The sequence below is a fragment of the Oncorhynchus mykiss genome, chromosome 3 (genome assembly GCF_057628025.1).
Source record: "Oncorhynchus mykiss isolate SJ-2025 chromosome 3, ASM5762802v1, whole genome shotgun sequence".
NCBI classification, from domain to species: domain Eukaryota; kingdom Metazoa; phylum Chordata; class Actinopteri; order Salmoniformes; family Salmonidae; genus Oncorhynchus; species Oncorhynchus mykiss.
Genome location: NC_143024.1, coordinates 4,394,057 through 4,421,564, shown reverse-complemented (window position 1 = coordinate 4,421,564; position 27,508 = coordinate 4,394,057). Strand labels below are relative to the sequence as shown.

General features: G+C 51.1%; 1 protein-coding gene across 6 annotated transcripts in view; it reads left to right on the top strand.

Annotated features, from left to right (window-relative positions):
- LOC149984272 (uncharacterized) overlaps window positions 1-27,508 on the top strand; it is a 73,596-nt gene that overhangs the window by 22,539 nt on the left and 23,549 nt on the right. For 3 of the 6 annotated variants that reach the window (XM_090219491.1, XM_090219485.1, XM_090219474.1), the window contains exons 3-6: window positions 3,730-3,996; window positions 8,119-8,607; window positions 9,339-9,421; window positions 10,396-12,907. In XM_090219491.1, coding sequence (XP_090075617.1) covers window positions 3,862-3,996; window positions 8,119-8,607; window positions 9,339-9,421; window positions 10,396-12,907 — 3,219 coding nt within the window. In that variant the 5' untranslated portion in view covers window positions 3,730-3,861. Of the gene's footprint in view, window positions 1-3,729; window positions 3,997-4,094; window positions 4,154-4,213; window positions 4,257-8,118; window positions 8,608-9,338; window positions 9,422-10,395; window positions 12,908-27,508 lie in introns of those variants that run through there. The other 3 variants (XM_090219482.1, XM_090219513.1, XM_090219502.1) reach the window with 3 other exon arrangements.

Below are 27,508 nucleotides of genomic sequence, written 5' to 3'. Positions count from 1 at the left end.
ACTGTTCCCCTGAACAAGACAGTTAACCCACTGTTCCCCTGAACAAGGCAGTTAACCCACTGTTCCCCTGAACAAGGCAGTTAACCCACTGTTCCCCTGAACAAGGCAGTTAACCCACTGTTCCTAGACCAGTTAACCCACTGTTCCTAGACCAGTTAACCCACTGTTCCTAGACCAGTTAACCCACTGTTCCTAGACCAGTTAACCCACTGTTCCTAGACCAGTTAAGTTAACCCACTGTTCCTAGACCAGTTAACCCATTGTTCCTAGACCAGTTAACCCACTGTTCCTAGACCAGTTAACCCACTGTTCCTAGACCAGTTAACCCACTGTTCCTAGACCAGTTAACCCACTGTTCCTAGACCAGTTAACCCACTGTTCCTAGACCAGTTAACCCACTGTTCCTAGACCAGTTAACCCACTGTTCCTAGACCAGTTAACCCACTGTTCCCCTGAACAAGGCAGTTAACCCACTGTTCCCCTGAACAAGGCAGTTAACTCACTGTTCCCCTGAACAAGGCAGTTAACCCACTGTTCCCCTGAACAAGGCAGTTAACCCACTGTTCCCCTGAACAAGACAGTTAACCCACTGTTCCCCTGAACAAGGCAGTTAACCCACTGTTCCCCTGAACAAGGCAGTTAACCCACTGTTTCCCTGAACAAGGCAGTTAACCCACTGTTCCCCTGAACAAGACAGTTAACCCACTGTTCCCCTGAACAAGGCAGTTAACCCACTGTTCCCCTGAACAAGACAGTTAACCCACTGTTCCTAGACCAGTTAACCCACTGTTCCTAGACCAGTTAACCCACTGTTCCTAGACCAGTTAACCCACTGTTCCTAGACCAGTTAACCCACTGTTCCTAGACCAGTTAACCCACTGTTCCAAGACCAGTTAACCCACTGTCCCTAGACCAGTTAAGTTAACCCACTGTTCCTAGACCAGTTAACCCACTGTTCCTAGACCAGTTAACCCACTGTTCCTAGACCGGTTAACCCACTGTTCCTAGACCAGTTAACCTACTGTTCCTAGACCAGTTAACCCACTGTTCCTAGACCAGTTAACCCACTGTTCCTAGACCAGTTAACCCACTGTTCCTAGACCAGTTAACCCACTGTTCCTAGACCAGTTAACCCACTGTTCCTAGACCAGTTAACCCACTGTTCCTAGACCAGTTAACCCACTGTTCCCCTGAACAAGGCAGTTAACCCACTGTTCCCCTGAACAAGGCAGTTAACCCACTGTTCCCCTGAACAAGGCAGTTAACCCACTCTTCCCCTGAACAAGACAGTTAACCCACTGTTCCCCTGAACAAGGCAGTTAACCCACTGTTCCCCTGAACAAGGCAGTTAACCCACTGTTCCCCTGAACAAGGCAGTTAACCCACTGTTCCCCTGAACAAGGCAGTTAACCCACTGTTCCCCTGAACAAGGCAGTTAACCCACTGTTCCCCTGAACAAGACAGTTAACCCACTGTTCCCCTGAACAAGGCAGTTAACCCACTGTTCCCCTGAACAAGGCAGTTAACCCACTGTTCCCCTGAACAAGGCAGTTAACCCACTGTTCCTAGACCAGTTAACCCACTGTTCCTAGACCAGTTAACCCACTGTTCCTAGACCAGTTAAGTTAACCCACTGTTCCTAGACCAGTTAACCCACTGTTCCTAGACCAGTTAAGTTAACCCACTGTTCCTAGACCAGTTAACCCACTGTTCCTAGACCAGTTAACCCACTGTTCCTAGACCAGTTAACCCACTGTTCCTAGACCAGTTAACCCACTGTTCCTAGACCAGTTAACCTACTGTTCCTAGACCAGTTAACCCACTGTTCCTAGACCAGTTAACCCACTGTTCCTAGACCAGTTAACCCACTGTTCCTAGACCAGTTAACCCACTGTTCCTAGACCAGTTAACCCACTGTTCCTAGACCAGTTAACCCACTGTTCCTAGACCAGTTAACCCACTGTTCCTAGACCAGTTAACCCACTGTTCCCCTGAACAAGGCAGTTAACCCACTGTTCCCCTGAACAAGGCAGTTAACCCACTGTTCCCCTGAACAAGGCAGTTAACCCACTGTTCCCCTGAACAAGGCAGTTAACCCACTGTTCCCCTGAACAAGGCAGTTAACCCACTGTTCCCCTGAACAAGGCAGTTAACCCACTGTTCCCCTGAACAAGGCAGTTAACCCACTGTTTCCCTGAACAAGGCAGTTAACCCACTGTTCCCCTGAACAAGGCAGTTAACCCACTGTTCCCCGGTAGGCCGTCATTGTAAATAAGAATTTGTTCTTAACTGACTTGCCTAGTTTAAAAAAAATGTACTCCCCTTTTCAACAACTACTCTGTAGATGGGTCCAGAGACAGGGAGATAGCTGTATCTGTCCAGAGACAGACAGGGAGATAGCTGTAGATGGGTCCAGAGACAGACAGGGAGATAGCTGTAGATGGGTCCAGAGACAGACAGGGAGATAGCTGTAGATGGGTCCAGAGACAGACAGGGAGATAGCTGTAGATGGGTCCAGAGACAGACAGGGAGATAGCTGTAGATGGGTCCAGAGACAGACAGGGAGACAGCTGTAGATTGGTCCAGAGACAGACAGGGAGACAGCTGTAGATGGGTCCAGAGACAGACAGGGAGACAGCTGTAGATGGGTCCAGAGACAGACAGGGAGACAGCTGTAGATGGGTCCAGAGACAGGGAGATGGGTCCAGAGACAGACAGGGAGACAGGACCACAGACAGGAAAGGAACTGTGTAGAGGCAGCTGTGATATCCTGTCAGATGATGAGAGAGGGAGACAGAGGGAGGAGAGGTTGACCATGAACTCCTCTGAGTTATGATCTTTTAATCCCTTCCATCCGTTCTCTGAATTCTCCCTCTTCCTCTCCTCCCTCTGGTCCTTCTCTCCCTCCGCCCCTCTTCCTGACACTCCCTGACATTCTCTCCCACCTAATTATCTTGCCTGCCATCTCTCCCTGCCTGCCTCTCTCTCTACTCCCCCTTCTCCATCTCCCTCTCTGCCTGCCTCTCTCTCTCTACTCCCCCTTCTCCATCTCCCTCTCTGCCTGCCTCTCTCTCTACTCCCCCTTCTCCATCTCCCTCTCTCCCTGCCTGCCTCTCTCTCTACTCCCCCTTCTCCATCTCCCTCTCTGCCTGCCTCTCTCTCTCTACTCCCCCTTCTCCATCTCCCTCTCTGCCTGCCTCTCTCTCTACTCCCCCTTCTCCATCTCCCTCTCTCCCTGCCTGCCTCTCTCTCTACTCCCCCTTCTCCATCTCCCTCTCTGCCTGCCTCTCTCTCTCTACTCCCCCTTCTCCATCTCCCTCTCTCCCTGCCTGCCTCTCTCTCTACTCCCCCTTCTCCATCTCCCTCTCTGCCTGCCTCTCTCTCTCTACTCCTCCTTCTCCATCTCCCTCCCTCCCTGCCTCTCTCTCTCTCTACTCCTCCTTCTCCATCTCTCCCTGCCTCTCTCTCTCTCTCTCTACTCCTCCTTCTCCATCTCCCGCTCTCCCTGCCTGCCTCTCTCTCTCTCTACACCCCCTTCTCCATCTCCCTGTCTCTCTCCCTACCTGCCTCTCTCTCTCTACTCCCCTTTCTCCATCTCCCTCTCTCCTTGCTTCTCTCCATCTCCTTCTCTACCTGCCTCTCTCTCTACTCCCCTTTCTCCCTGCCTGCCTGCCTCTCTCTCTACTCCTCCTTCTCCATCTCCCCCTCCATCTCTCTCTTCCTGTCCAGTTGGAGACTAGAGGAGGTCCTGTCGTTGAGCTGGGGCTGAGAACTCAGAGTCCAGAGCCCAGGGAGAGTCCTCTACAGCGGGGGGACAGAGAGCAGCAGAGGAGGCTGCTGGTCGACACCCACACGGCCGCCATGGACCTGCGCTGTCGGCTGGAGCTCAGCGAGAAGGGCTGGGTCCGAGAGAAGTCTGAACTGATGGAGAGATTCAACTCTGAGAGGAAGGAGTGGGAGAGCCAGCTGGGAGACATGCAGAGGAAAATAGAGGAGGTGAGAGGAGGGGAGAGGAGGGAAGGGGAGGGGAGAGGAGGGAGGGGAGGGGAGGAGGGGAGGGAGGGGTGAGGAGGAGAGGTGAGAGGAGGGGAGGGGAGAGGAGAGGAAGGAATGGGAGAGCCAGCTGGGAGACATGCAGAGGAAAATAGAGGAGGTGAGGGGAGGTGAGAGGAGGGGAGGGCAGAGGAGGGGAGGAGCGAAGAGGAGGGGAGGAGTGGGAGAGCCAGCTGGGAGACATGCAGAGGAAAATAGAGGAGGTGAGGGGAGGTGAGAGGAGGGGAGGGGAGGAGGGGAGAGGAGGGAGGAGAGGAGGGGAGGAGAGGTGAGAGGAGAGTAGAGGAAGGAATGGGAGAGCCAGCTGGGAGACATGCAGAGGAAAATTGAGGAGGTGAGAGGAGGGGAGGGGAGAGGAGGGGAGGGGAGGGGAGAGGAAGGAGTGGGAGAGCCAGCTGGGAGACATGCAGAGGAGGTGAGAGGAGGGAGGAGGCTAGGAGAGGCTAGGGGAGGCTAGGAGAGGCTAGGAGAGGCTAGGAGAGGCTAGGAGAGGCTAGGGGAGTCTAGGAGAGGCTGGGAGAGGCTAGGGGAGGCTAGGGGAGGCTAAGGGAGTCTGGGAGAGGCTAGGGGAGGCTGGGAGAGGCTGGGAGAGGCTAGGGGAGGCTAGGAGAGGCTAGGGGAAGCTAGGAGAGGCTAGGGGAGGCTAGGAGAGGCTAGGAGAGGCTATGGGGAGGCTAGGAGAGGCTGGGAGAGGCTAGGGGAAGCTAGGAGAGGCTAGGGGAGGCTAGGAGAGGGGAAGGGAGACTAGGCTAGGGGAGGCTAGGAGATGAGCTTCCTAATGAGAAGAGAAATACAAAAGGAACAATCTGCTTTGAACCAACATGTGGCTCTCATTTGGCCTCCCGAGAAAAAAAAGAAGCACAGAGGAAAAATAGAGAGACAGAGAGACATGTTTACCACAGCATAGTCCTCACCTCACTACAGAGAGACATGTTTACCACAGCATAGTCCTCACCTCACTACAGAGAGACAGAGAGACATGTTTACCACAGCATAGTCCTCACCTCACTACAGAGAGACATGTTTACCACAGCATAGTCCTCACCTCACTACAGAGAGACATGTTTACCACAGCATAGTCCTCACCTCACTACAGAGAGACATGTTTACCACAGCATAGTCCTGACCTCACTACAGAGAGACATGTTTACCACAGCATAGTCCTCACCTCACTACAGAGAGACATGTTTACCACAGCATAGTCCTGACCTCACTACAGAGAGACATGTTTACCACAGCATAGTCCTCACCTCACTACAGAGAGACATGTTTACCACAGCATAGTCCTCACCTCACTACAGAGAGACATGTTTACCACAGCATAGTCCTCACCTCACTACAGAGAGACATGTTTACCACAGCATAGTCCTCACCTCACTACAGAGAGACATGTTTACCACAGCATAGTCCTGACCTCACTACAGAGAGACATGTTTACCACAGCATAGTCCTCACCTCACTACAGAGAGACATGTTTACCACAGCATAGTCCTCACCTCACTACAGAGAGACATGTTTACCACAGCATAGTCCTCACCTCACTACAGAGAGACATGTTTACCACAGCATAGTCCTCACCTCACTACAGAGAGACATGTTTACCACAGCATAGTCCTCACCTCACTACAGAGAGGCATGTTTACCACAGCATAGTCCTCACCTCACTACAGAGAGACATGTTTACCACAGCATAGTCCTCACCTCACTACAGAGAGACATGTTTACCACAGCATAGTCCTCACCTCACTACAGAGAGGCAGAAAGACACAGAGAGGCAGAGAGGCAGAGAGGCACAGAGACAGAGAGGCACAGAGACAGAGAGGCACAGAGACAGAGAGGCACAGAGACAGAGAGGCACAGAGACAGAGAGGCACAGAGACAGAGAGGCACAGAGACAGAGAGGCACAGAGACAGAGAGGCACAGAGGCAGAAAGAAACAGAGAGGCACAGAGACAGAGAGGCACAGAGAGGCAGAAAGAAACAGAGAGGCAGAAAGAAACAGAGAGGCAGAAAGACACAGAGGCAGAAAGACACAGAGAGGCAGAGAGGCAGAAAGAAACAGAGAGGCAGAAAGACACAGAGAGGCAGAGAGACCTATATAGGGAACAGAGTGCCATTTGGGAGGCATCCATTATGAAATATTTCTCCAGATTGGGGGGGTGGTAGGAGGGGAAAGGTCATTCGTTCAGTTTAGCACTCTGAGTCTGTGGTCAGTTGTATTTTTCTCTGGGTGCGTATCCTAAGGAGTGAGTTGTGTGTTTCTCTGAGTGCGTATCCTAAGGAGTGAGTTGTGTGTTTCTCTGGGTGTGTATCCTAAGGAGTGAGTTGTGTGTTTCTCTCTGGGTGTGTATCCTAAGGAGTGAGTTGTGTGTTTCTCTGGGTGCGTATCCTAAGGAGTGAGTTGTGTGTTTCTCTGGGTGCGTGGCCTAAGGAGTGAGTTGTAAGGAGTGAGTTGTGTTGTTGTGGTTTCTGTCGTGGTTTCCAGATGTGTTTTTATGTATGGGATCAATGCCTTTATTTCTATGGCTGGGTACTCCATACTTCTGTAACCTAAATGTCATCTACTTCAGCACCAAAAGTCGTTATATCACGAGAGGGCCATAAACAATGGCTAGTAATGCCACGTACTCCATGAAAGGTAAAAGTCGATATATCACGAGAGGGCCATAAACAATGGCTAGTAATGCCACGTACTCCATGAAAGGTAAAAGTCGTTATATCACGAGAGGGCCATAAACAATGGCTAGTAATGCCACGTACTCCATGAAAGGTAAAAGTCGATATATCACGAGAGGGCCATAAACAATGGCTAGTAATGCCACGTACTCCATGGAAGGTAAAAGTCGATATATCACGAGAGGGCCATAAACAATGGCTAGTAATGCCACGTACTCCATGGAAGGTAAAAGTCGTTATATCACGAGAGGGCCATAAACAATGGCTAGTAATGCCACGTACTCCATGGAAGGTAAAAGTCGTTATATCACGAGAGGGCCATAAACAATGGCTAGTAATGCCACGTACTCCATGAAAGGTAAAAGTCGTTATATCACGAGAGGGCCATAAACAATGGCTAGTAATGCCACGTACTCCATGAAAGGTAAAAGTCGTTATATCACGAGAGGGCCATAAACAATGGCTAGTAATGCCACGTACTCCATGAAAGGTAAAAGTCGTTATATCACGAGAGGGCCATAAACAATGGCTAGTAATGCCACGTACTCCATGAAAGGTAAAAGTCGTTATATCACGAGAGGGCCATAAACAATGGCTAGTAATGCCACGTACTCCATGAAAGGTAAAAGTCGTTATATCACGAGAGGGCCATAAACAATGGCTAGTAATGCCACGTACTCCATGAAAGGTAAAAGTTGTTATACATTTCTGAGGTCTCATCATTTTTCAGGACACAAACTCAAGTACACAGTACAAATATGATCCAATATTTTCAGTATTTTATACAGCATTTTTCCTATTCAACAAATCTGTATATGAATAAGGCTTGAAATGACTTATATTTTTTTCAAAATATACTAGAATGGATTTTATAAAATTACTTTAACCTGTAGAGTATACGTTGTTAGTGGCTCAACCAGTAAGGTTTCAGCCAGGACTTGATGGACAGTCGGAAGACCGAATGAAATGGTAGGAGGGAGGGACACGCAGGCGGTTAGAGACGTACTCCTGTGTCCGTGGTAACCAGGGCTAGTGTTTTCCATCTACGGTGTCCACAGATCGATTTATAACGTGTCTGTCGGAAAAACCCGGTACCAGAACTACGCAGGACTTTTACATCGAAGAGTTTGAAACTTAAACATAGTATTAACACTCACAGACCTGGAATTAGATTCTGTTTCTGTTTAACGCTTTACTTCACACCTTACAGATGTGAAACGTTGTGATTCTGCCCTAATGCATCGTGGGCAAGACCTGTGAAAGCATTTCTCACTGGCCACACACTGGTTGAATCCACGTTGTTTCTAGTCGTCATTTCCCACTGGGCACACACTGGTTGAATCCACGTTGTTTCCACATAATTTAAATGATATGACTCTCTCTTCCTAGATGTACAAGGAGGTGAAGGTGAGGCGCGAGGTATCTGGGGAGATGAGAGAACCTGTCGGAGAGATTACAGAGGAAGTCACCCTGAATGTCAGCGTACATACCACCAGCACAGGTTCCAGCATGCTTAGCGACAACTCGACTTCCGACCCCCAGAGCAGCAGCAGCCAATCAGAGACCACCAACCAACACGGCTCCTACCCCCGTCGTCACCGCAACGACGACTTCGCCGCCCACAGAAACCGGGCGGATCACCGTGGCGACAGAGGAAACCCCCGTAACTATGACGACTGTGTCGGTAACCAGGAAGTGGACATGGCGGAACTGGAGGCCATCCTGCGAGGGGTTGACAGAGACTCTCCCTCTAAAGGGGGTATGGTTAATGTCTGCCGCTCCTCCCACGGTGGATCTAGTGTAGGAGTGACCCACAACACAGGGATGATCTCCGGGACATGGAGTGACAAGATGGAGAATACTACAGCCCTCAATGCCGTGAGTCACCACAACGTTCTGTCGTCTATGGCTCCACCCTCTGAAGTCTATTTTGGTCTTTAGTAATGTACATCTCTCCCTCTCTCCTTCTCTCTCCCCCTCTCCTTCTCTACTCTCTCTCTCCTTCTCTCTCCCTCTCTCATTCTCTACTCTCTCCTTCTCTCTCCCTCTCTCCTTCTCTACTCTCTCTCCTTCTCTCTCCCTGGCTCCCTCCCCTACGCTCTCTCCCTCCCTCCCTCCTCTACTCTCTCCCTCCCTCCTCTCTCCCTCCCTCCTCTACTTTCTCCCTCCTCTACTCTCTCCCTCTCCCTACCTCTCTCTCTCTCTCTCCGTCTCTCTCTCTCCCTCCTTCTGTCTCTCTCTCCTTCTCTCTCTCTCCCTCCTCTCTCTCCTTCTGTCTCCCTCTCTCCTCTCTCTCTCTCTCCTTCTCTCTCTCTCTCTCCTTCTCTCTCTCTCCTTCTCTCTCTCTCCCTCCTCTCTCTCCTTCTGTCTCGCTCTCTCCTCTCTCTCTCTCTCTCTCCTTCTCTCTCTCTCTCCTGTCTCTCTCTCTCCTTCTCTCTCTCTCCCTCCTTCTCTCTCCTTCTCTCTTTCTCTCTCCCTCCTCTCTCTCCTTCTGTCTCCCTCTCTCCTCTCTCTCTCTCTCTCCTTCTCTCTCTCTCTCTCCCTCCTTCTCTCTCTCTCTCTCCTTCTCTCTCTCTCTCTCCTTCTGTCTCCCTCTCTCCTCTCTCTAGGCCCTGAAGGAGATAGCCCGTGTGAGTGAAGAGCTGTGTAGCTACCAGGATGAGATCAGCAGGAAGTCCGGAGGGGACAAGAGGTAAAACTATATCAACAAACTGTTCCCTGTATAGTGCACTACTTTTGACCATGGCCCATAGGGCCGAGTACTGGTTAGATCCAGACAAGTGCCATAGGGCTCCCAGCCGAGTACTGGTTAGATCCAGCCAAGTGCCATAGGGCTCTGTATAGGGAATAGGGTTCCATTTGGGATACAGACACTGGATCTAACCAGTACTCGTCTGGGAGCACCTTGGCACTTGGCTGGATCTAACCTGTACTCGGCTGGGAGCACCATGGCACTTGGCTGGATCTAACCAGTACTCGGCTGGGAGCACCATGGCACATGGCTGGATCTAACCAGTCCTCGGCTGGGAGCACCCTGGCACTTGGCTGGATCTAACCAGTACTCGGCTGGGAGCACCATGGCACTTGGCTGGATCTAACCAGTACTCGGCTGGGAGCAACATGGCACTTGGCTGGATCTAACCAGTACTCGGCTGGGAGCAACATGGCACTTGACTGGATCTAACCAGTACTCGGCTGGGAGCATCCTGGCACACGGCTGGATCTAACCAGTCCTCGGCTGGGAACACCATGGCACTTGACTGGATCTAACCCCTTCTCTGTGTTAAATACCTGGGATACACGCTGTGCTTTTTAAACTCTGCATCCAGAACTAAAATGTTGCATTACGAACCACTGGTTCAAATACCAGGCATGCTTGGTCTGCTCCATTTGCCTTAGCAGCCACCAGTCATTATATGAAATACCTGAGAATCCTGGGATGCTGGCTGTGCTTTCTAACGGTATGGACTTCCTCTCTCTCTGTTCCGTCCTCTGCTCTAGGAGTCACTGTTTCAAATACCTGGGCTGTTTGCTGGGCTTTGTGAGCCCATTCTGCTTGATCTCTCCTAGAGTTGAATTGTTTGAAATAGCTTAGATGCTCGCTGTATTTTAGTAATGTAATGACCTTTTGCTTTCTCCCTGTGTTTTGATTCCCTCTGCCTTAAGGGGTCGAACCGAGTCCTCGTATTTCCCCGAGGTGGATCATGTTACGACCAGAGAGAGAATGGAGGACCCTGCCTTCAACCTGACGCAGCTGGTAGCTGACCTCAGGGCCCTGGAAGAGGAGAACTGGTTGTCCATCAAGAAGGACCCCACCAGGGGCCCCAGTCACCTCAAGGACCCCGCCAGGGGCCCCAGTCACCTCAAGGACCCCGACAGGGGCCCCAGTCACCTCAAGGACCCCGCCAGGGGCCCCAGTCACCTCAAGGACCCCACCAGGGGCCCCAGTCACCTCAAGGACCCCACATCCAAGCCCTCTGAGAGGGAGAGAGAAGCACCTCCGCTCCCCCCTCTGCTGGTTCCTCCTCCTATCCCTCCTCGGACAACATCATGGTACCTCGCCAGCCCCTCCCCTGAACTACAACTACACGTCCCAGAATCCCTCAGTGGCTCAGGCAGGAAGTGCCACAGCCCCTGTCTCCCGTTAGACAGGAAGTGCAGCAGCAGCCCATCGATAGTGAGGAAGTTCGAGGCGATGCTGCAGGAGAACGAGGGGAAAGTTCTGACGGAGGCGGGGTTTACCACCTGCGCTGTTCCCGTTAACTCCCGTTGCAACGTGGGCTGTTGCCACAACCGCTGGCCCTGCGACGGGAGCCGCTTCGGCAGCAGCAAGTCGTCCACCTACGTGCCTGTCCATAAGAGCCTGTCTGAAGTCAACATAGTGAGTGCTGCTGGGAAGGACTTGATCCACGACTACAGGCCCGTTGAGAAACCTAGAAGTCCTAGAAGCCCTGAGAGAGAGAGTCATATACAACCTGGAAACAAAGACCTAGCAGTTTCACACATCTGTCTTGACCTTACCTTAGAGTTACCCCCTCCAGGCTCCAACCCTCCAGACTCCAAACCTCCAGACTCCAACCCTCCAGGCTCCAACCCTCCAGGCTCCAACCCTCCAGGCTCCAACCCCCCAGGCTCCAACCCTCCAGGCCACAGTAGGAATATGATGCTGGAACAGGCCACTGCTGAGTTTAACAGGACTCTCTTCCAGGCTGAGATGGGTCGAGGGATGGAGGACGATGATGTAGAGGACAGTTTTACATCAGCGGGTGTCTCTAAAAGGGGCATACCAGACGGTACGACGGTATGTGGCGAGGTCACACACGGGGTCAACAGGGAGACGAACTTTGACCTCCCGCCACGGCACGCCACAGAGGTCAGACAGAAGGAGGTGATCTGTGACATCACAGCTCAGAAGCTGAGTTCAGGGATCAAACTGAGCCAGGCCCTGCCCCCATCTGACCCTCATCCAGGGGTCACTGTCAGGACCTTTGATCCCCCTGCCACCTCTGACCTTTCACCCCAACACCCAGAAGTTGCGTTTAGGAACATGCCTTCTAACCCGGCAACACACTGCCCTGAGGTCAAACACAAAGCTGGACCCCCCAACAGCCTGTCTAAGCCCACACTGCACAGGTCCATCTCTAGTGAATACAAGCAGCCTGCCCAGACTACACACACGGCTCCAGGACCAGAGGTGAGTGCCAGTCCTAAGAGGGACATCAAGGCCCAAGGAGCGAGGCCTCATTCCGTTAAGTCATGCCCAGCTCCCCAGCCTCCTACAAACCTCAGGCCGAGGCAGGTTGGGCAACCTGGGTGTTGCTCAACCACAACGCAGGACATCCTTAAAGCTGGATCTGTGGGGTCAGGACTCCGTGTGCCTGGGGGGTCAGGACTGCGTGTGCCTGGGGGGTCAGGACTCCGTGTGCCTGGGGGGTCAGGACTCCGTGGTGTAATGAGCGACCAGCCCTGGAAGCCCTTGACTCTGGCTGCGTTACGTCCATCTGACTCCAGGTCTAATTACGGAGCTGTGGAGAGGATCCTGAAGAGCTATGAGAACACTGCCTGGAGCCAGCGGTACCAGAACCATACCCAACCCACTGAGTCCAGTCCTAACCCTGGTCTCAGCCCCAGTCCTAACCCTGGTCTCAGCCCCAGCCCTAACCCTGGTCTCAGCCCCAGCCCTAACCCTGGTCTCAGCCCCAGCCCTAACCCTGGTCTCAGCCCCAGCCCTAACCCTGGTCTCAGCCCCAGCCCTAACCCTGGTCTCGGACCCAGCCCTAACCCTGGTCTCAGCCCCAGCCCTAACCCTGGTCTCAGCCCCAGCCCTAACCCTGGTCTCAACCCCAGCCCTAACCCTGGACCCAGCCCCCGTCTCAGCCCCAGCCCTAACCCTGGTCTCAACCCCCGTCTCAGCCCCAGCCCTAACCCTGGACCCAGCCCCCGTCTCAGCCCCAGACCAAACCCTGGTCTCAGCCCTAGCCCTAACCCTGGTCCCAGCCCCAGCCCTAACCCTGGTCCCAGCCCCAGACAGGAAGAGGAACTCATGGATCTTCTGGAGGAGATGATGGACAAGGATTACTGGGATCAGTCAGGCCCTGCCTCTGGACACTCCTCCCACACACACTCTCACCACAGCCAGCTGACCAGCTCCCACAGAGAGACAAGGCTAACCATGCAGGTGGGTACAGCGTTAAAACGCAAACGCATGAATACACACACACACACACACACACACACACACACACACACACACACACACACACACACACACACACACACACACACACACACACACACACACACACACACACCATTGTGTTTATTCTGTGGAATAGTTTGACTTGTTGATCAAACCTCTCTAAAACATTTAACTGGCAAAATCTGCATCCCAGAATGGTTCCTATGGGTCCTGGTTGATGGTCCCCTAGTTCCTATGGGTCCTGGTTAATGGTCCCCTAGTTCCTATGGGTCCTGGTTAATGGTCCCCTAGTTCCTATGGGTCCTGGTTAATGGTCCCCTAGTTCCTCTGGGTCCTGGTTAATGGTCCCCTAGTTCCTATGGGTCCTGGTTAATGGTCCCCTAGTTCCTATGGGTCCTGGTTAATGGTCCCCTAGTTCCTATGTGTCCTGGTTTATGGTCCCCTAGTTCCTATGGGTCCTGGTTAATGGTCCCCTAGTTCCTCTGGGTCCTGGTTAATGGTCCCCTAGTTCCTCTGGGTCCTGGTTAATGGTCCCCTAGTTCCTATGGGTCCTGGTTAATGGTCCCCTAGTTCCTATGGGTCCTGGTTAATGGTCCCCTAGTTCCTATGGGTCCTGGTTAATGGTCCCCTAGTTCCTCTGGGTCCTGGTTAATGGTCCCCTAGTTCCTATGGGTCCTGGTTAATGGTCCCCTAGTTCCTCTGGGTCCTGGTTAATGGTCCCCTAGTTCCTATGGGTCCTGGTTAATGGTCCCCTAGTTCCTCTGGGTCCTGGTTAATGGTCCCCTAGTTCCTATGGGTCCTGGTTAATGGTCCCTATGGGTCCTGGTTAATGGTCCCCTAGTCCCTATGGGTCCTGGTTAATGGTCCCTATGGGTCCTGGTTAATGGTCCCCTAGTCCCTATGGGTCCTGGTTAATGGTCCCTATGGGTCCTGGTTAATGGTCCCCTAGTTCCTATGTGTCCTGGTTAATGGTCCCCTAGTCCCTATGGGTCCTGGTTAATGGTCCCCTAGTTCCTATGGGTCCTGGTTAATGGTCCCTATGGGTCCTGGTTAATGGTCCCCTAGTCCCTATGGGTCCTGGTTAATGGTCCCTATGGGTCCTGGTTAATGGTCCCCTAGTTCCTATGGGTCCTGGTTGATGGTCCCCTAGTTCCTATGTGTCCTGGTTAATGGTCCCTATGGGTCCTGGTTGATGGTCCCCTAGTTCCTATGGGTCCTGGTTAATGGTCCCCTAGTTCCTATGGGTCCTGGTTAATGGTCCCCTAGTTCCTATGGGTCCTGGTTAATGGTCCCCTAGTTCCTATGGGTCCTGGTTTATAGTCCCCTAGTTCCTATGGGTCCTGGTTAATGGTCCCCTAGTTCCTATGGGTCCTGGTTAATGGTCCCCTAGTTCCTATGGGTCCTGGTTAATGGTCCTCTAGTTCCTATGGGTCCTGGTTAATGGTCCCCTAGTTCCTATGGGTCCTGTGGGTCCTGGTTTACAAACGCTCCCTAAAACACTTCTGTGAGCAGGCCTTTCTAATCGACCTGGCCCGGGTATCCTGGAAGGACATTGACCTCATCCCGTCAGTTGAGGATGCCTGGTCTTTCTTTAAAAGTAACTTCCTCACCATTTTAGATAAGCATGCTCCGTTCAAAAAATGCAGAACTAAGAACAGATATAGCCCCTGGTTCACTCCAGACCTGACTGCCCTCGACCAGCACAAAAACATCCTATGGCGGACTGCGCTAACATCGAATAGTCCCCGCGATATGCAACTGTTCAGGGAAGTCAGGAACCAATACACACAGTCAGTCAGGAAAGCTTCTTCAGGCAGAAGTTTGCATCCTGTAGCTCCAACTCCAAAAAGTTCTGGGACACTGTGAAGTCCATGGAGAACAAGAGCACCTCCTCCCAGCTGCCCACTGCACTGAGACTAGGTAACATGGTCACCACCGATAAATCCATGATTATCGAAAACTTCAACAAGCATTTCTCAACGGCTGGCCATGCCTTCCGCCTGGCTACTCCAACCTCGGACAACAGCTCCCCCCCCCCCGCAGCTACTCGCCCAAGCCTCTCCAGGTTCTCCTTTACCCAAATCCAGATAGCAGATGTCCTGAAAGAGCTGCAAAACCTGGACCCGTACAAATCAGCTGGGCTGGACAATCTGGACCCTCTATTCCTGAAACTATCCGCCGCCATTGTCGCAACCCCTATTACCAGCCTGTTCAACCTCTCTTTCATATCGTCTGAGATCCCCAAGGATTGGAAAGCTGCCGCAGTCATCCCCCTCTTCAAAGGGGGCGACACCCTGGACCCAAACTGTTACAGACCTATATCCATCCTGCCCTGCCTATCTAAGGTCTTCGAAAGCCAAGTCAACAAACAGGTCACTGACCATCTTGAATCCCACCGTACCTTCTCCGCTGTGCAATCTGGTTTCCGAGCCGGTCACGGGTGTACCTCAGCCACGCTCAAGGTACTAAACGATATCATAACCGCCATCGATAAAAGACAGTACTGTGCAGCCGTCTTCATAGACCTTGCCAAGGCTTTCGACTCTGTCAATCACCGTATTCTTATCGGCAGACTCAGTAGCCTCGGTTTTTCGGATGACTGCCTTGCCTGGTTCACCAATTACTTTGCAGACAGAGTTCAGTGTGTCAAATCGGAGGGCATGCTGTCCGGTCCTCTGGCAGTCTCTATGGGGGTGCCACAGGGTTCAATTCTCGGGCCGACTCTTTTCTCTGTATATATCAATGATGTTTCTCATGCTGCGGGCGATTCCCTGATCCACCTCTACGCAGACGACACCATTCTATATACTTCCGGCCCGTCCTTGGACACTGTGCTATCTAACCTCCAAACGAGCTTCAATGCCATACAGCACTCCTTCCGTGGCCTCCAACTGCTCTTAAACGCTAGTAAAACCAAATGCATGCTTTTCAACCGTTCGCTGCCTGCACCCGCACGCCTGACCAGCATCACCACCCTGGATGGTTCCGACCTTGAATATGTGGACATCTATAAGTACCTAGGTGTCTGGCTAGACTCTAAACTCTCCTTCCAGACCCATATCAAACATCTCCAATCGAAAATCAAATCAAGAGTCGGCTTTCTATTCCGCAACAAAGCCTCCTTCACTCACGCCGCCAAACTTACCCTAGTAAAACTGACTATCCTACCGATCCTCGACTTCGGCGACGTCATCTACAAAATTGCTTCCAACACTCTACTCAGCAAACTGGATGCAGTTTATCACAGTGCCATCCGTTTTGTCACTAAAGCACCTTATACCACCCACCACTGCGACTTGTATGCTCTAGTCGGCTGGCCCTCGCTACATATTCGTCGCCAGACCCACTGGCTCCAGGTCATCTACAAGTCCATGCTAGGTAAAGCTCCGCCTTATCTCAGCTCACTGGTTACGATGGCAACACCCATCCGTAGCACGCGCTCCAGCAGGTGTATCTCACTGATCATCCCTAAAGCCAACACCTCATTTGGCCGCCTTTCGTTCCAGTTCTCTGCTGCCTGTGACTGGAACGAATTGCAAAAATCGCTGAAGTTGGAGACTTTTATCTCCCTCACCAACTTCAAACATCTGCTATCCGAGCAGCTAACCGATCGCTGCAGCTGTACATAGTCTATTGGTAAATAGCCCACCCATTTTCACCTACCTCATCCCCATACTGTTTTTATTTATTTATTTTTATTTTTCTGCTCTTTTGCACACCAATCTCTACCTGTACATAACCATCTGATCATTTATCACTCCAGTGTTAATCTGCATAATTGTAATTATTTGCCTACCTTCTCATGCCTTTTGCACACAATGTATATATAGACTCCCCTTTTTTTCTACTGTGTTATTGACTTGTTAATAGTTTACTCCATGTGTAACTCTGTGTTGTCTGTTCACACTGCTATGCCTTATCTTGGCCAGGTCGCAGTTGCAAATGAGAACTTGTTCTCAACTAGCCTACCTGGTTAAATAAAGGTGAAATAAAAAAAAATAAAAAAAATAGTCCCCTAGTTCCTATGGGTCCTGGTTAATGGTCCCCTAGTCCCTATGGGTCCTGGTTTATGGTCCCCTAGTTCCTATGGGTCCTGGTTAATGGTCCCCTAGTTCCTATGGGTCCTGGTTAATGGTCCCCTAGTTCCTATGGGTCCTGGTTAATGGTCCCCTAGTTCCTATGGGTCCTGGTTAATGGTCCCCTAGTTCCTATGGGTCCTGGTTAATGGTCCCCTAGTCCCTATGTGTCCTGGTTAATGGTCCCCTAGTTCCTATGGGTCCTGGTTAATGGTCCTCTAGTTCCTCTGGGTCCTGGTTAATGGTCCCCTAGTTCCTCTGGGTCCTGGTTAATGGTCCCCTAGTTCCTCTGGGTCCTGGTTAATGGTCCCCTAGTTCCTATGTGTCCTGGTTAATGGTCCCTATGGGTCCTGGTTAATGGTCCCCTAGTTCCTATGTGTCCTGGTTAATGGTCCCTATGGGTCCTGGTTGATGATCCCCTAGTTCCTATGGGTCCTGGTTGATGGTCCCCTAGTTCCTATGGGTCCTGGTTGATGGTCCCCTAGTTCCTATGGGTCCTGGTTGATGGTCCCTATGGGTCCTGGTTGATGGTCCCCTAGTTCCTATGGGTCCTGGTTGATGGTCCCCTAGTTCCTATGTGTCCTGGTTAATGGTCCCTATGGGTCCTGGTTGATGGTCCCCTAGTTCCTATGGGTCCTGGTTGATGGTCCCCTAGTTCCTATGGGTCCTGGTTAATGGTCCCCTAGTCCCAATGGGTCCTGGTTAATGGTCCCTTAGTTCCTATGGGTCCTGGTTAATGGTCCCCTAGTTCCTATGGGTCCTGGTTGATGGTCCCCTAGTTCCTATGTGTCCTGGTTAATGGTCCCTATGGGTCCTGGTTGATGGTCCCCTAGTTCCTATGGGTCCTGGTTGATGGTCCCCTAGTTCCTATGGGTCCTGGTTAATGGTCCCCTAGTCCCTATGGGTCCTGGTTAATGGTCCCTTAGTTCCTATGGGTCCTGGTTAATGGTCCCCTAGTTCCTATGGGTCCTGGTTAATGGTCCCCTAGTTCCTATGGGTCCTGGTTAATGGTCCCCTAGTCCCTATGTGTCCTGGTTAATGGTCCCCTAGTCCCTATGGGTCCTGGTTAATGGTCCTCTAGTTCCTATGGGTCCTGGTTAATGGTCCTCTAGTTCCTATGGGTCCTGGTTAATGGTCCCCTAGTTCCTCTGGGTCCTGGTTAATGGTCCCCTAGTTCCTATGGGTCCTGGTTAATGGTCCCCTAGTTCCTCTGGGTCCTGGTTAATGGTCCCCTAGTTCCTATGTGTCCTGGTTAATGGTCGCTATGGGTCCTGGTTAATGGTCCCCTAGTTCCTATGTGTCCTGGTTAATGGTCCCTATGGGTCCTGGTTGATGGTCCCCTAGTTCCTATGGGTCCTGGTTGATGGTCCCCTAGTTCCTATGGGTCCTGGTTGATGGTTCCCTAGTTCCTATGGGTCCTGGTTGATGGTCCCCTAGTTCCTATGGGTCCTGGTTGATGGTCCCCTAGTTCCTATGGGTCCTGGTTGATGGTCCCTATGGGTCCTGGTTGATGGTCCCCTAGTTCCTATGGGTCCTGGTTGATGGTCCCCTAGTTCCTATGTGTCCTGGTTAATGGTCCCTATGGGTCCTGGTTGATGGTCCCCTAGTTCCTATGGGTCCTGGTTGATGGTCCCCTAGTTCCTATGGGTCCTGGTTAATGGTCCCCTAGTCCCTATGGGTCCTGGTTAATGGTCCCTTAGTTCCTATGGGTCCTGGTTAATGGTCCCTATGGGTCCTGGTTAATGGTCCCCTAGTTCCTATGGGTCCTGGTTGATGGTAATACCATCCAGGGTTCCATTAATGGTCCCTATGTGTCCTGATTGACAGTAATACCATCCAGGGTTCCATTAATGGTCCCCTAATGGTCCCCTAGTTCCTATGGGTCCTGGTTAATGGTCCCTATGTGTCCTGGTTAATGGTCCCCTAGTTCCTGTGGGTCCTGGTTGATGGTCCCCTTGTTCCTATGTGTCCTGGTTAATGGTCCCCTAGTTCCTATGGGTCCTGGTTAATGGTCCCCTAGTTCCTATGTGTCCTGGTTAATGGTCCTCTAGTTCCTATGGGTCCTGGTTAATGGTCCCTATGGGTCCTGGTTAATGGTCCCTTAGTTCCTATGGGTCCTGGTTAATGGTCCCTATGGGTCCTGGTTAATGGTCCCTATGGGTCCTGGTTGACAGTAATACCATCTAGGGTTCCATTAATCGTCCCTATGGGTCCTGGTTAATGGTCCCTATGGGTCCTGGTTAATGGTCCCCTAGTTCCTATGGGTCCTGGTTAATGGTCCCCTAGTTCCTATGGGTCCTGGTTAATGGTCCCCTAGTTCCTATGGGTCCTGGTTAATGGTCCCCTAGTTCCTATGGGTCCTGGTTAATGGTCCCTATGGGTCCTGGTTGACAGTAATACCATCCAGGGTTCTATTAATGGTCCCTATGTGTCCTGGTTGACAGTAATACCATCCAGGGTTCCATTAATGGTCCCTAATACCATGCAGGGTTCCATTAATGGTCCCTATGTGTCCTGGTTGACAGTAATACCATCCAGGGTTCCATTAATGGTCCCCATGTTTCCTGGTTGACAGTAATACCATCCAGGGTTCCATTAATGGTCCCTATGTGTCCTGGTTGACAGTAATACCATGCAGGGTTCCATTAATGGACCCCTAGTTCCTATGGGTCCTGGTTGACAGAAATACCATTCAGGGTTCTATTAATGGTCCCTATGTGTCCTGGTTGACAGTAATACCATCCAGGGTTCTATTAATGGTCCCTATGTGTCCTGGTTGACAGTAATACCATCCAGGGTTCTATTAATGGTCCCTATGTGTCCTGGTTGACAGAAATACCATCCAGGGTTCCATTAATGGTCCCTATGGGTCCTGGTTAATGGTCCCTATGGGTCCTGGTTGACAGTAATACCATACAGGGTTCCATTAATGGTCCCCTAGACCCTATGGGTCCTGGTTAATGGTCCCCTAGTTCCTATGGGTCCTGGTTGATGGTAATACCATCCAGGGTTCCATTAATGGTCCCTATGTATCCTGATTGACAGTAATACCATCCAGGGTTCCATTAATGGTCCCCTAATGGTCCTCTAGTTCCTATGGGTCCTGGTTAATGGTCCCTATGTGTCCTGGTTAATGGTCCCCTAGTTCCTGTGGGTCCTGGTTGATGGTCCCCTTGTTCCTATGTGTCCTGGTTAATGGTCCCCTAGTTCCTATGGGTCCTGGTTAATGGTCCCCTAGTTCCTATGTGTCCTGGTTAATGGTCCTCTAGTTCCTATGGGTCCTGGTTAATGGTCCCTATGGGTCCTGGTTAATGGTCCCCTAGTCCCTATGGGTCCTGGTTAATGGTCCCTTAGTTCCTATGGGTCCTGGTTAATGGTCCCTATGGGTCCTGGTTAATGGTCCCTATGGGTCCTGGTTGACAGTAATACCATCTAGGGTTCCATTAATCGTCCCTATGGGTCCTGGTTAATGGTCCCTATGGGTCCTGGTTAATGGTCCCCTAGTTCCTATGGGTCCTGGTTAATGGTCCCCTAGTTCCTATGGGTCCTGGTTAATGGTCCCCTAGTTCCTATGGGTCCTGGTTAATGGTCCCCTAGTTCCTATGGGTCCTGGTTAATGGTCCCTATGGGTCCTGGTTAATGGTCCCCTAGTCCCTATGGGTCCTGGTTAATGGTCCCTATGGGTCCTGGTTAATGGTCCCCTAGTCCCTATGGGTCCTGGTTAATCGTCCCTATGGGTCCTGGTTAATGGTCCCTATGGGTCCTGGTTAATGGTCCCCTAGTCCCTATGGGTCCTGGTTAATGGTCCCTATGGGTCCTGGTTAATGGTCCCCTAGTCCCTATGGGTCCTGGTTAATGGTCCCTATGGGTCCTGGTTAATGGTCCCCTAGTTCCTATGTGTCCTGGTTAATGGTCCCCTAGTCCCTATGGGTCCTGGTTAATGGTCCCCTAGTTCCTATGGGTCCTGGTTAATGGTCCCTATGGGTCCTGGTTAATGGTCCCCTAGTCCCTATGGGTCCTGGTTAATGGTCCCTATGGGTCCTGGTTAATGGTCCCCTAGTTCCTATGGGTCCTGGTTGATGGTCCCCTAGTTCCTATGTGTCCTGGTTAATGGTCCCTATGGGTCCTGGTTGATGGTCCCCTAGTTCCTATGGGTCCTGGTTAATGGTCCCCTAGTTCCTATGGGTCCTGGTTAATGGTCCCCTAGTTCCTATGGGTCCTGGTTAATGGTCCCCTAGTTCCTATGGGTCCTGGTTTATAGTCCCCTAGTTCCTATGGGTCCTGGTTAATGGTCCCCTAGTTCCTATGGGTCCTGGTTAATGGTCCCCTAGTTCCTATGGGTCCTGGTTAATGGTCCTCTAGTTCCTATGGGTCCTGGTTAATGGTCCCCTAGTTCCTATGGGTCCTGGTTTATAGGCCCCTAGTTCCTATGGGTCCTGGTTAATGGTCCCCTAGTCCCTATGGGTCCTGGTTTATGGTCCCCTAGTTCCTATGGGTCCTGGTTAATGGTCCCCTAGTTCCTATGGGTCCTGGTTAATGGTCCCCTAGTTCCTATGGGTCCTGGTTAATGGTCCCCTAGTTCCTATGGGTCCTGGTTAATGGTCCCCTAGTTCCTATGGGTCCTGGTTAATGGTCCCCTAGTCCCTATGTGTCCTGGTTAATGGTCCCCTAGTTCCTATGGGTCCTGGTTAATGGTCCTCTAGTTCCTCTGGGTCCTGGTTAATGGTCCCCTAGTTCCTCTGGGTCCTGGTTAATGGTCCCCTAGTTCCTCTGGGTCCTGGTTAATGGTCCCCTAGTTCCTATGTGTCCTGGTTAATGGTCCCTATGGGTCCTGGTTAATGGTCCCCTAGTTCCTATGTGTCCTGGTTAATGGTCCCTATGGGTCCTGGTTGATGATCCCCTAGTTCCTATGGGTCCTGGTTGATGGTCCCCTAGTTCCTATGGGTCCTGGTTGATGGTCCCCTAGTTCCTATGGGTCCTGGTTGATGGTCCCCTAGTTCCTATGGGTCCTGGTTGATGGTCCCTATGGGTCCTGGTTGATGGTCCCCTAGTTCCTATGGGTCCTGGTTGATGGTCCCCTAGTTCCTATGTGTCCTGGTTAATGGTCCCTATGGGTCCTGGTTGATGGTCCCCTAGTTCCTATGGGTCCTGGTTGATGGTCCCCTAGTTCCTATGGGTCCTGGTTAATGGTCCCCTAGTCCCTATGGGTCCTGGTTAATGGTCCCTTAGTTCCTATGGGTCCTGGTTAATGGTCCCCTAGTTCCTATGGGTCCTGGTTGATGGTCCCCTAGTTCCTATGTGTCCTGGTTAATGGTCCCTATGGGTCCTGGTTGATGGTCCCCTAGTTCCTATGGGTCCTGGTTGATGGTCCCCTAGTTCCTATGGGTCCTGGTTAATGGTCCCCTAGTCCCTATGGGTCCTGGTTAATGGTCCCTTAGTTCCTATGGGCCCTGGTTAATGGTCCCCTAGTTCCTATGGGTCCTGGTTAATGGTCCCCTAGTTCCTATGGGTCCTGGTTAATGGTCCCCTAGTCCCTATGTGTCCTGGTTAATGGTCCCCTAGTCCCTATGGGTCCTGGTTAATGGTCCTCTAGTTCCTATGGGTCCTGGTTAATGGTCCTCTAGTTCCTATGGGTCCTGGTTAATGGTCCCCTAGTTCCTCTGGGTCCTGGTTAATGGTCCCCTAGTTCCTATGGGTCCTGGTTAATGGTCCCCTAGTTCCTCTGGGTCCTGGTTAATGGTCCCCTAGTTCCTATGTGTCCTGGTTAATGGTCCCTATGGGTCCTGGTTAATGGTCCCCTAGTTCCTATGTGTCCTGGTTAATGGTCCCTATGGGTCCTGGTTGATGGTCCCCTAGTTCCTATGGGTCCTGGTTGATGGTCCCCTAGTTCCTATGGGTCCTGGTTGATGGTCCCCTAGTTCCTATGGGTCCTGGTTGATGGTCCCCTAGTTCCTATGGGTCCTGGTTGATGGTCCCCTAGTTCCTATGGGTCCTGGTTGATGGTCCCTATGGGTCCTGGTTGATGGTCCCCTAGTTCCTATGGGTCCTGGTTGATGGTCCCCTAGTTCCTATGTGTCCTGGTTAATGGTCCCTATGGGTCCTGGTTGATGGTCCCCTAGTTCCTATGGGTCCTGGTTGATGGTCCCCTAGTTCCTATGGGTCCTGGTTAATGGTCCCCTAGTCCCTATGGGTCCTGGTTAATGGTCCCTTAGTTCCTATGGGTCCTGGTTAATGGTCCCTATGGGTCCTGGTTAATGGTCCCCTAGTTCCTATGGGTCCTGGTTGATGGTAATACCATCCAGGGTTCCATTAATGGTCCCTATGTGTCCTGATTGACAGTAATACCATCCAGGGTTCCATTAATGGTCCCCTAATGGTCCCCTAGTTCCTATGGGTCCTGGTTAATGGTCCCTATGTGTCCTGGTTAATGGTCCCCTAGTTCCTGTGGGTCCTGGTTGATGGTCCCCTTGTTCCTATGTGTCCTGGTTAATGGTCCCCTAGTTCCTATGGGTCCTGGTTAATGGTCCTCTAGTTCCTATGGGTCCTGGTTAATGGTCCCTATGGGTCCTGGTTAATGGTCCCCTAGTCCCTATGGGTCCTGGTTAATGGTCCCTTAGTTCCTATGGGTCCTGGTTAATGGTCCCTATGGGTCCTGGTTAATGGTCCCTATGGGTCCTGGTTGACAGTAATACCATCTAGGGTTCCATTAATCGTTCCTATGGGTCCTGGTTAATGGTCCCTATGGGTCCTGGTTAATGGTCCCCTAGTTCCTATGGGTCCTGGTTAATGGTCCCCTAGTTCCTATGGGTCCTGGTTAATGGTCCCCTAGTTCCTATGGGTCCTGGTTAATGGTCCCCTAGTTCCTATGGGTCCTGGTTAATGGTCCCTATGGGTCCTGGTTGACAGTAATACCATCCAGGGTTCTATTAATGGTCCCTATGTGTCCTGGTTGACAGTAATACCATCCAGGGTTCCATTAATGGTCCCTAATACCATGCAGGGTTCCATTAATGGTCCCTATGTGTCCTGGTTGACAGTAATACCATCCAGGGTTCCATTAATGGTCCCTATGTTTCCTGGTTGACAGTAATACCATCCAGGGTTCCATTAATGGTCCCTATGTGTCCTGGTTGACAGTAATACCATGCAGGGTTCCATTAATGGACCCCTAGTTCCTATGGGTCCTGGTTGACAGAAATACCATTCAGGGTTCTATTAATGGTCCCTATGTGTCCTGGTTGACAGTAATACCATCCAGGGTTCTATTAATGGTCCCTATGTGTCCTGGTTGACAGTAATACCATCCAGGGTTCTATTAATGGTCCCTATGTGTCCTGGTTGACAGAAATACCATCCAGGGTTCCATTAATGGTCCCTATGGGTCCTGGTTAATGGTCCCTATGGGTCCTGGTTGACAGTAATACCATACAGGGTTCCATTAATGGTCCCCTAGACCCTATGGGTCCTGGTTAATGGTCCCCTAGTTCCTATGGGTCCTGGTTGATGGTAATACCATCCAGGGTTCCATTAATGGTCCCTATGTATCCTGATTGACAGTAATACCATCCAGGGTTCCATTAATGGTCCCCTAATGGTCCTCTAGTTCCTATGGGTCCTGGTTAATGGTCCCTATGTGTCCTGGTTAATGGTCCCCTAGTTCCTGTGGGTCCTGGTTGATGGTCCCCTTGTTCCTATGTGTCCTGGTTAATGGTCCCCTAGTTCCTATGGGTCCTGGTTAATGGTCCCCTAGTTCCTATGTGTCCTGGTTAATGGTCCTCTAGTTCCTATGGGTCCTGGTTAATGGTCCCTATGGGTCCTGGTTAATGGTCCCCTAGTCCCTATGGGTCCTGGTTAATGGTCCCTTAGTTCCTATGGGTCCTGGTTAATGGTCCCTATGGGTCCTGGTTAATGGTCCCTATGGGTCCTGGTTGACAGTAATACCATCTAGGGTTCCATTAATCGTCCCTATGGGTCCTGGTTAATGGTCCCTATGGGTCCTGGTTAATGGTCCCCTAGTTCCTATGGGTCCTGGTTAATGGTCCCCTAGTTCCTATGGGTCCTGGTTAATGGTCCCCTAGTTCCTATGGGTCCTGGTTAATGGTCCCCTAGTTCCTATGGGTCCTGGTTAATGGTCCCTATGGGTCCTGGTTGACAGTAATACCATCCAGGGTTCTATTAATGTTCCCTATGTGTCCTGGTTGACAGTAATACCATTCAGGGTTCTATTAATGGTCCCTATGTGTCCTGGTTGACAGTAATACCATCCAGGGTTCTATTAATGGTCCCTATGGGTCCTGGTTAATGATCCATTTGTGTCCTGGTTGACAGTAATACCATGCAGGGTTCCATTAATGGTCCCCTAGTTCCTATGGGTCCTGGTTTACAGAAATACCATTCAGGGTTCTATTAATGGTCCCTATGTGTCCTGGTTGACAGTAATGCCATCCAGGGTTCTATTAATGGTCCCCTAGTCCCTATGGGTCCTGGTTGACAGTAATACCATCCAGGGTTCTATTAATGGTCCCTATCAATCAATCAATCAATCAAATTTATTTTATATAGCCCTTCGTACATCAGCTGATATCTCAAAGTGCTGTACAGAAACCCAGCCTAAAACCCCAAACAGCAAGCAATGCAGGTGAAGAAGCACGGTGGCTAGGAAAAACTCCCTAGAAAGGCCAAAACCTAGGAAGAAACCTAGAGAGGAACCAGGCTATGTGGGGTGGCCAGTCCTCTTCTGGCTGTGCCGGGTGGAGATTATAACAAAACATGGTCAAGATGTTCAAATGTTCATAAATGACCAGCATGGTCGAATAATAATAAGGCAGAATAGTTGAAACTGGAGCAGCAGCACAGTCAGGTGGACTGGGGACAGCAAGGAGTCATCATGTCAGGTATTCCTGGGGCATGGTCCTAGGGCTCAGGTCCTCCGAGAGAGAGAAAGAGAGAAGGAGAGAATTAGAGAACGCACACTTAGATTCGAATAGGACAGGAGAAGTACTCCAGATATAACAAACTGACCCTAGCCCCCCGACACATAAACTACTGCAGCATAAATACTGGAGGCTGAGACAGGAGGGGTCAGGAGACACTGTGGCCCACTCCGAGGACACCCCTGGACAGGGCCAAACAGGAATGTGTCCTATGTGTCCTGGTTGACAGTAATACCATCCAGGGTTCCATTAATGGTCCCTATGTGTCCTGGTTGACAGTAATACCATCCAGGGTTCTATTAATGGTCCCTATGGGTCCTGGTTGACAGTAATACCATCCAGGGTTCCATTAATGGTCCCTATGTGTCCTGGTTGACAGTAATACCAGCCAGGGTTCCATTAATGGTCCCTATGGGTCCTGGTTAATGGTCCCTATGGGTCCTGGTTGACAGTAATACCATCCAGGGTTCCATTAATGGTCCCCTAGTCCCTATGGGTCCTGGCTAATGGTCCCCTAGTTCCTATGGGTCCTGGTTGATGGTAATACCATCCAGGGTTCCATTAATGGTCCCCTAGACCCTATGGGTCCTGGTTAATGGTCCCCTAGTTCCTATTGGTCCTGGTTGATGGTAATACCATCCAGGGTTCCATTAATGGTCCCTATGTGTCCTGATTGACAGTAATACCATCCAGGGTTCCATTAATGGTCCCCTAATGGTCCCCTAGTTCCTATGGGTCCTGGTTAATGGTCCCTATGTGTCCTGGTTAATGGTCCCCTAGTTCCTGTGGGTCCTGGTTGATGGTCCTCTTGTTCCTATGTGTCCTGGTTAATGGTCCCCTAGTTCCTATGGGTCCTGGTTAATGGTCCCCTAGTTCCTATGTGTCCTGGTTAATGGTCCTCTAGTTCCTATGGGTCCTGGTTAATGGTCCCTATGGGTCCTGGTTAATGGTCCCCTAGTCCCTATGGGTCCTGGTTAATGGTCCCTTAGTTCCTATGGGTCCTGGTTAATGGTCCCTATGGGTCCTGGTTAATGGTCCCTATGGGTCCTGGTTGACAGTAATACCATCCAGGGTTCCATTAATCGTCCCTATGGGTCCTGGTTAATGGTCCCCTAGTTCCTATGGGTCCTGGTTAATGGTCCCCTAGTTCCTATGGGTCCTGGTTAATGGTCCCCTAGTTCCTATGGGTCCTGGTTAATGGTCCCCTAGTTCCTATGGGTCCTGGTTAATGGTCCCTATGGGTCCTGGTTGACAGTAATACCATCCAGGGTTCTATTAATGGTCCCTATGGGTCCTGGTTGACAGTAATACCATCCAGGGTTCCATTAATGGTCCCTATGTGTCCTGGTTGACAGTAATACCATTCAGGGTTCTATTAATGGTCCCTATGTGTCCTGGTTGACAGTAATACCATTCAGGGTTCTATTAATGGTCCCTATGTGTCCTGGTTGACAGTAATACCATCAAGGGTTCTATTAATGGTCCCTATGGGTCCTGGTTGACATTAATACCATCCAGGGTTCCATTAATGGTCCCTATGGGTCCTGGTTAATGGTCCCTTAGTTCCTATG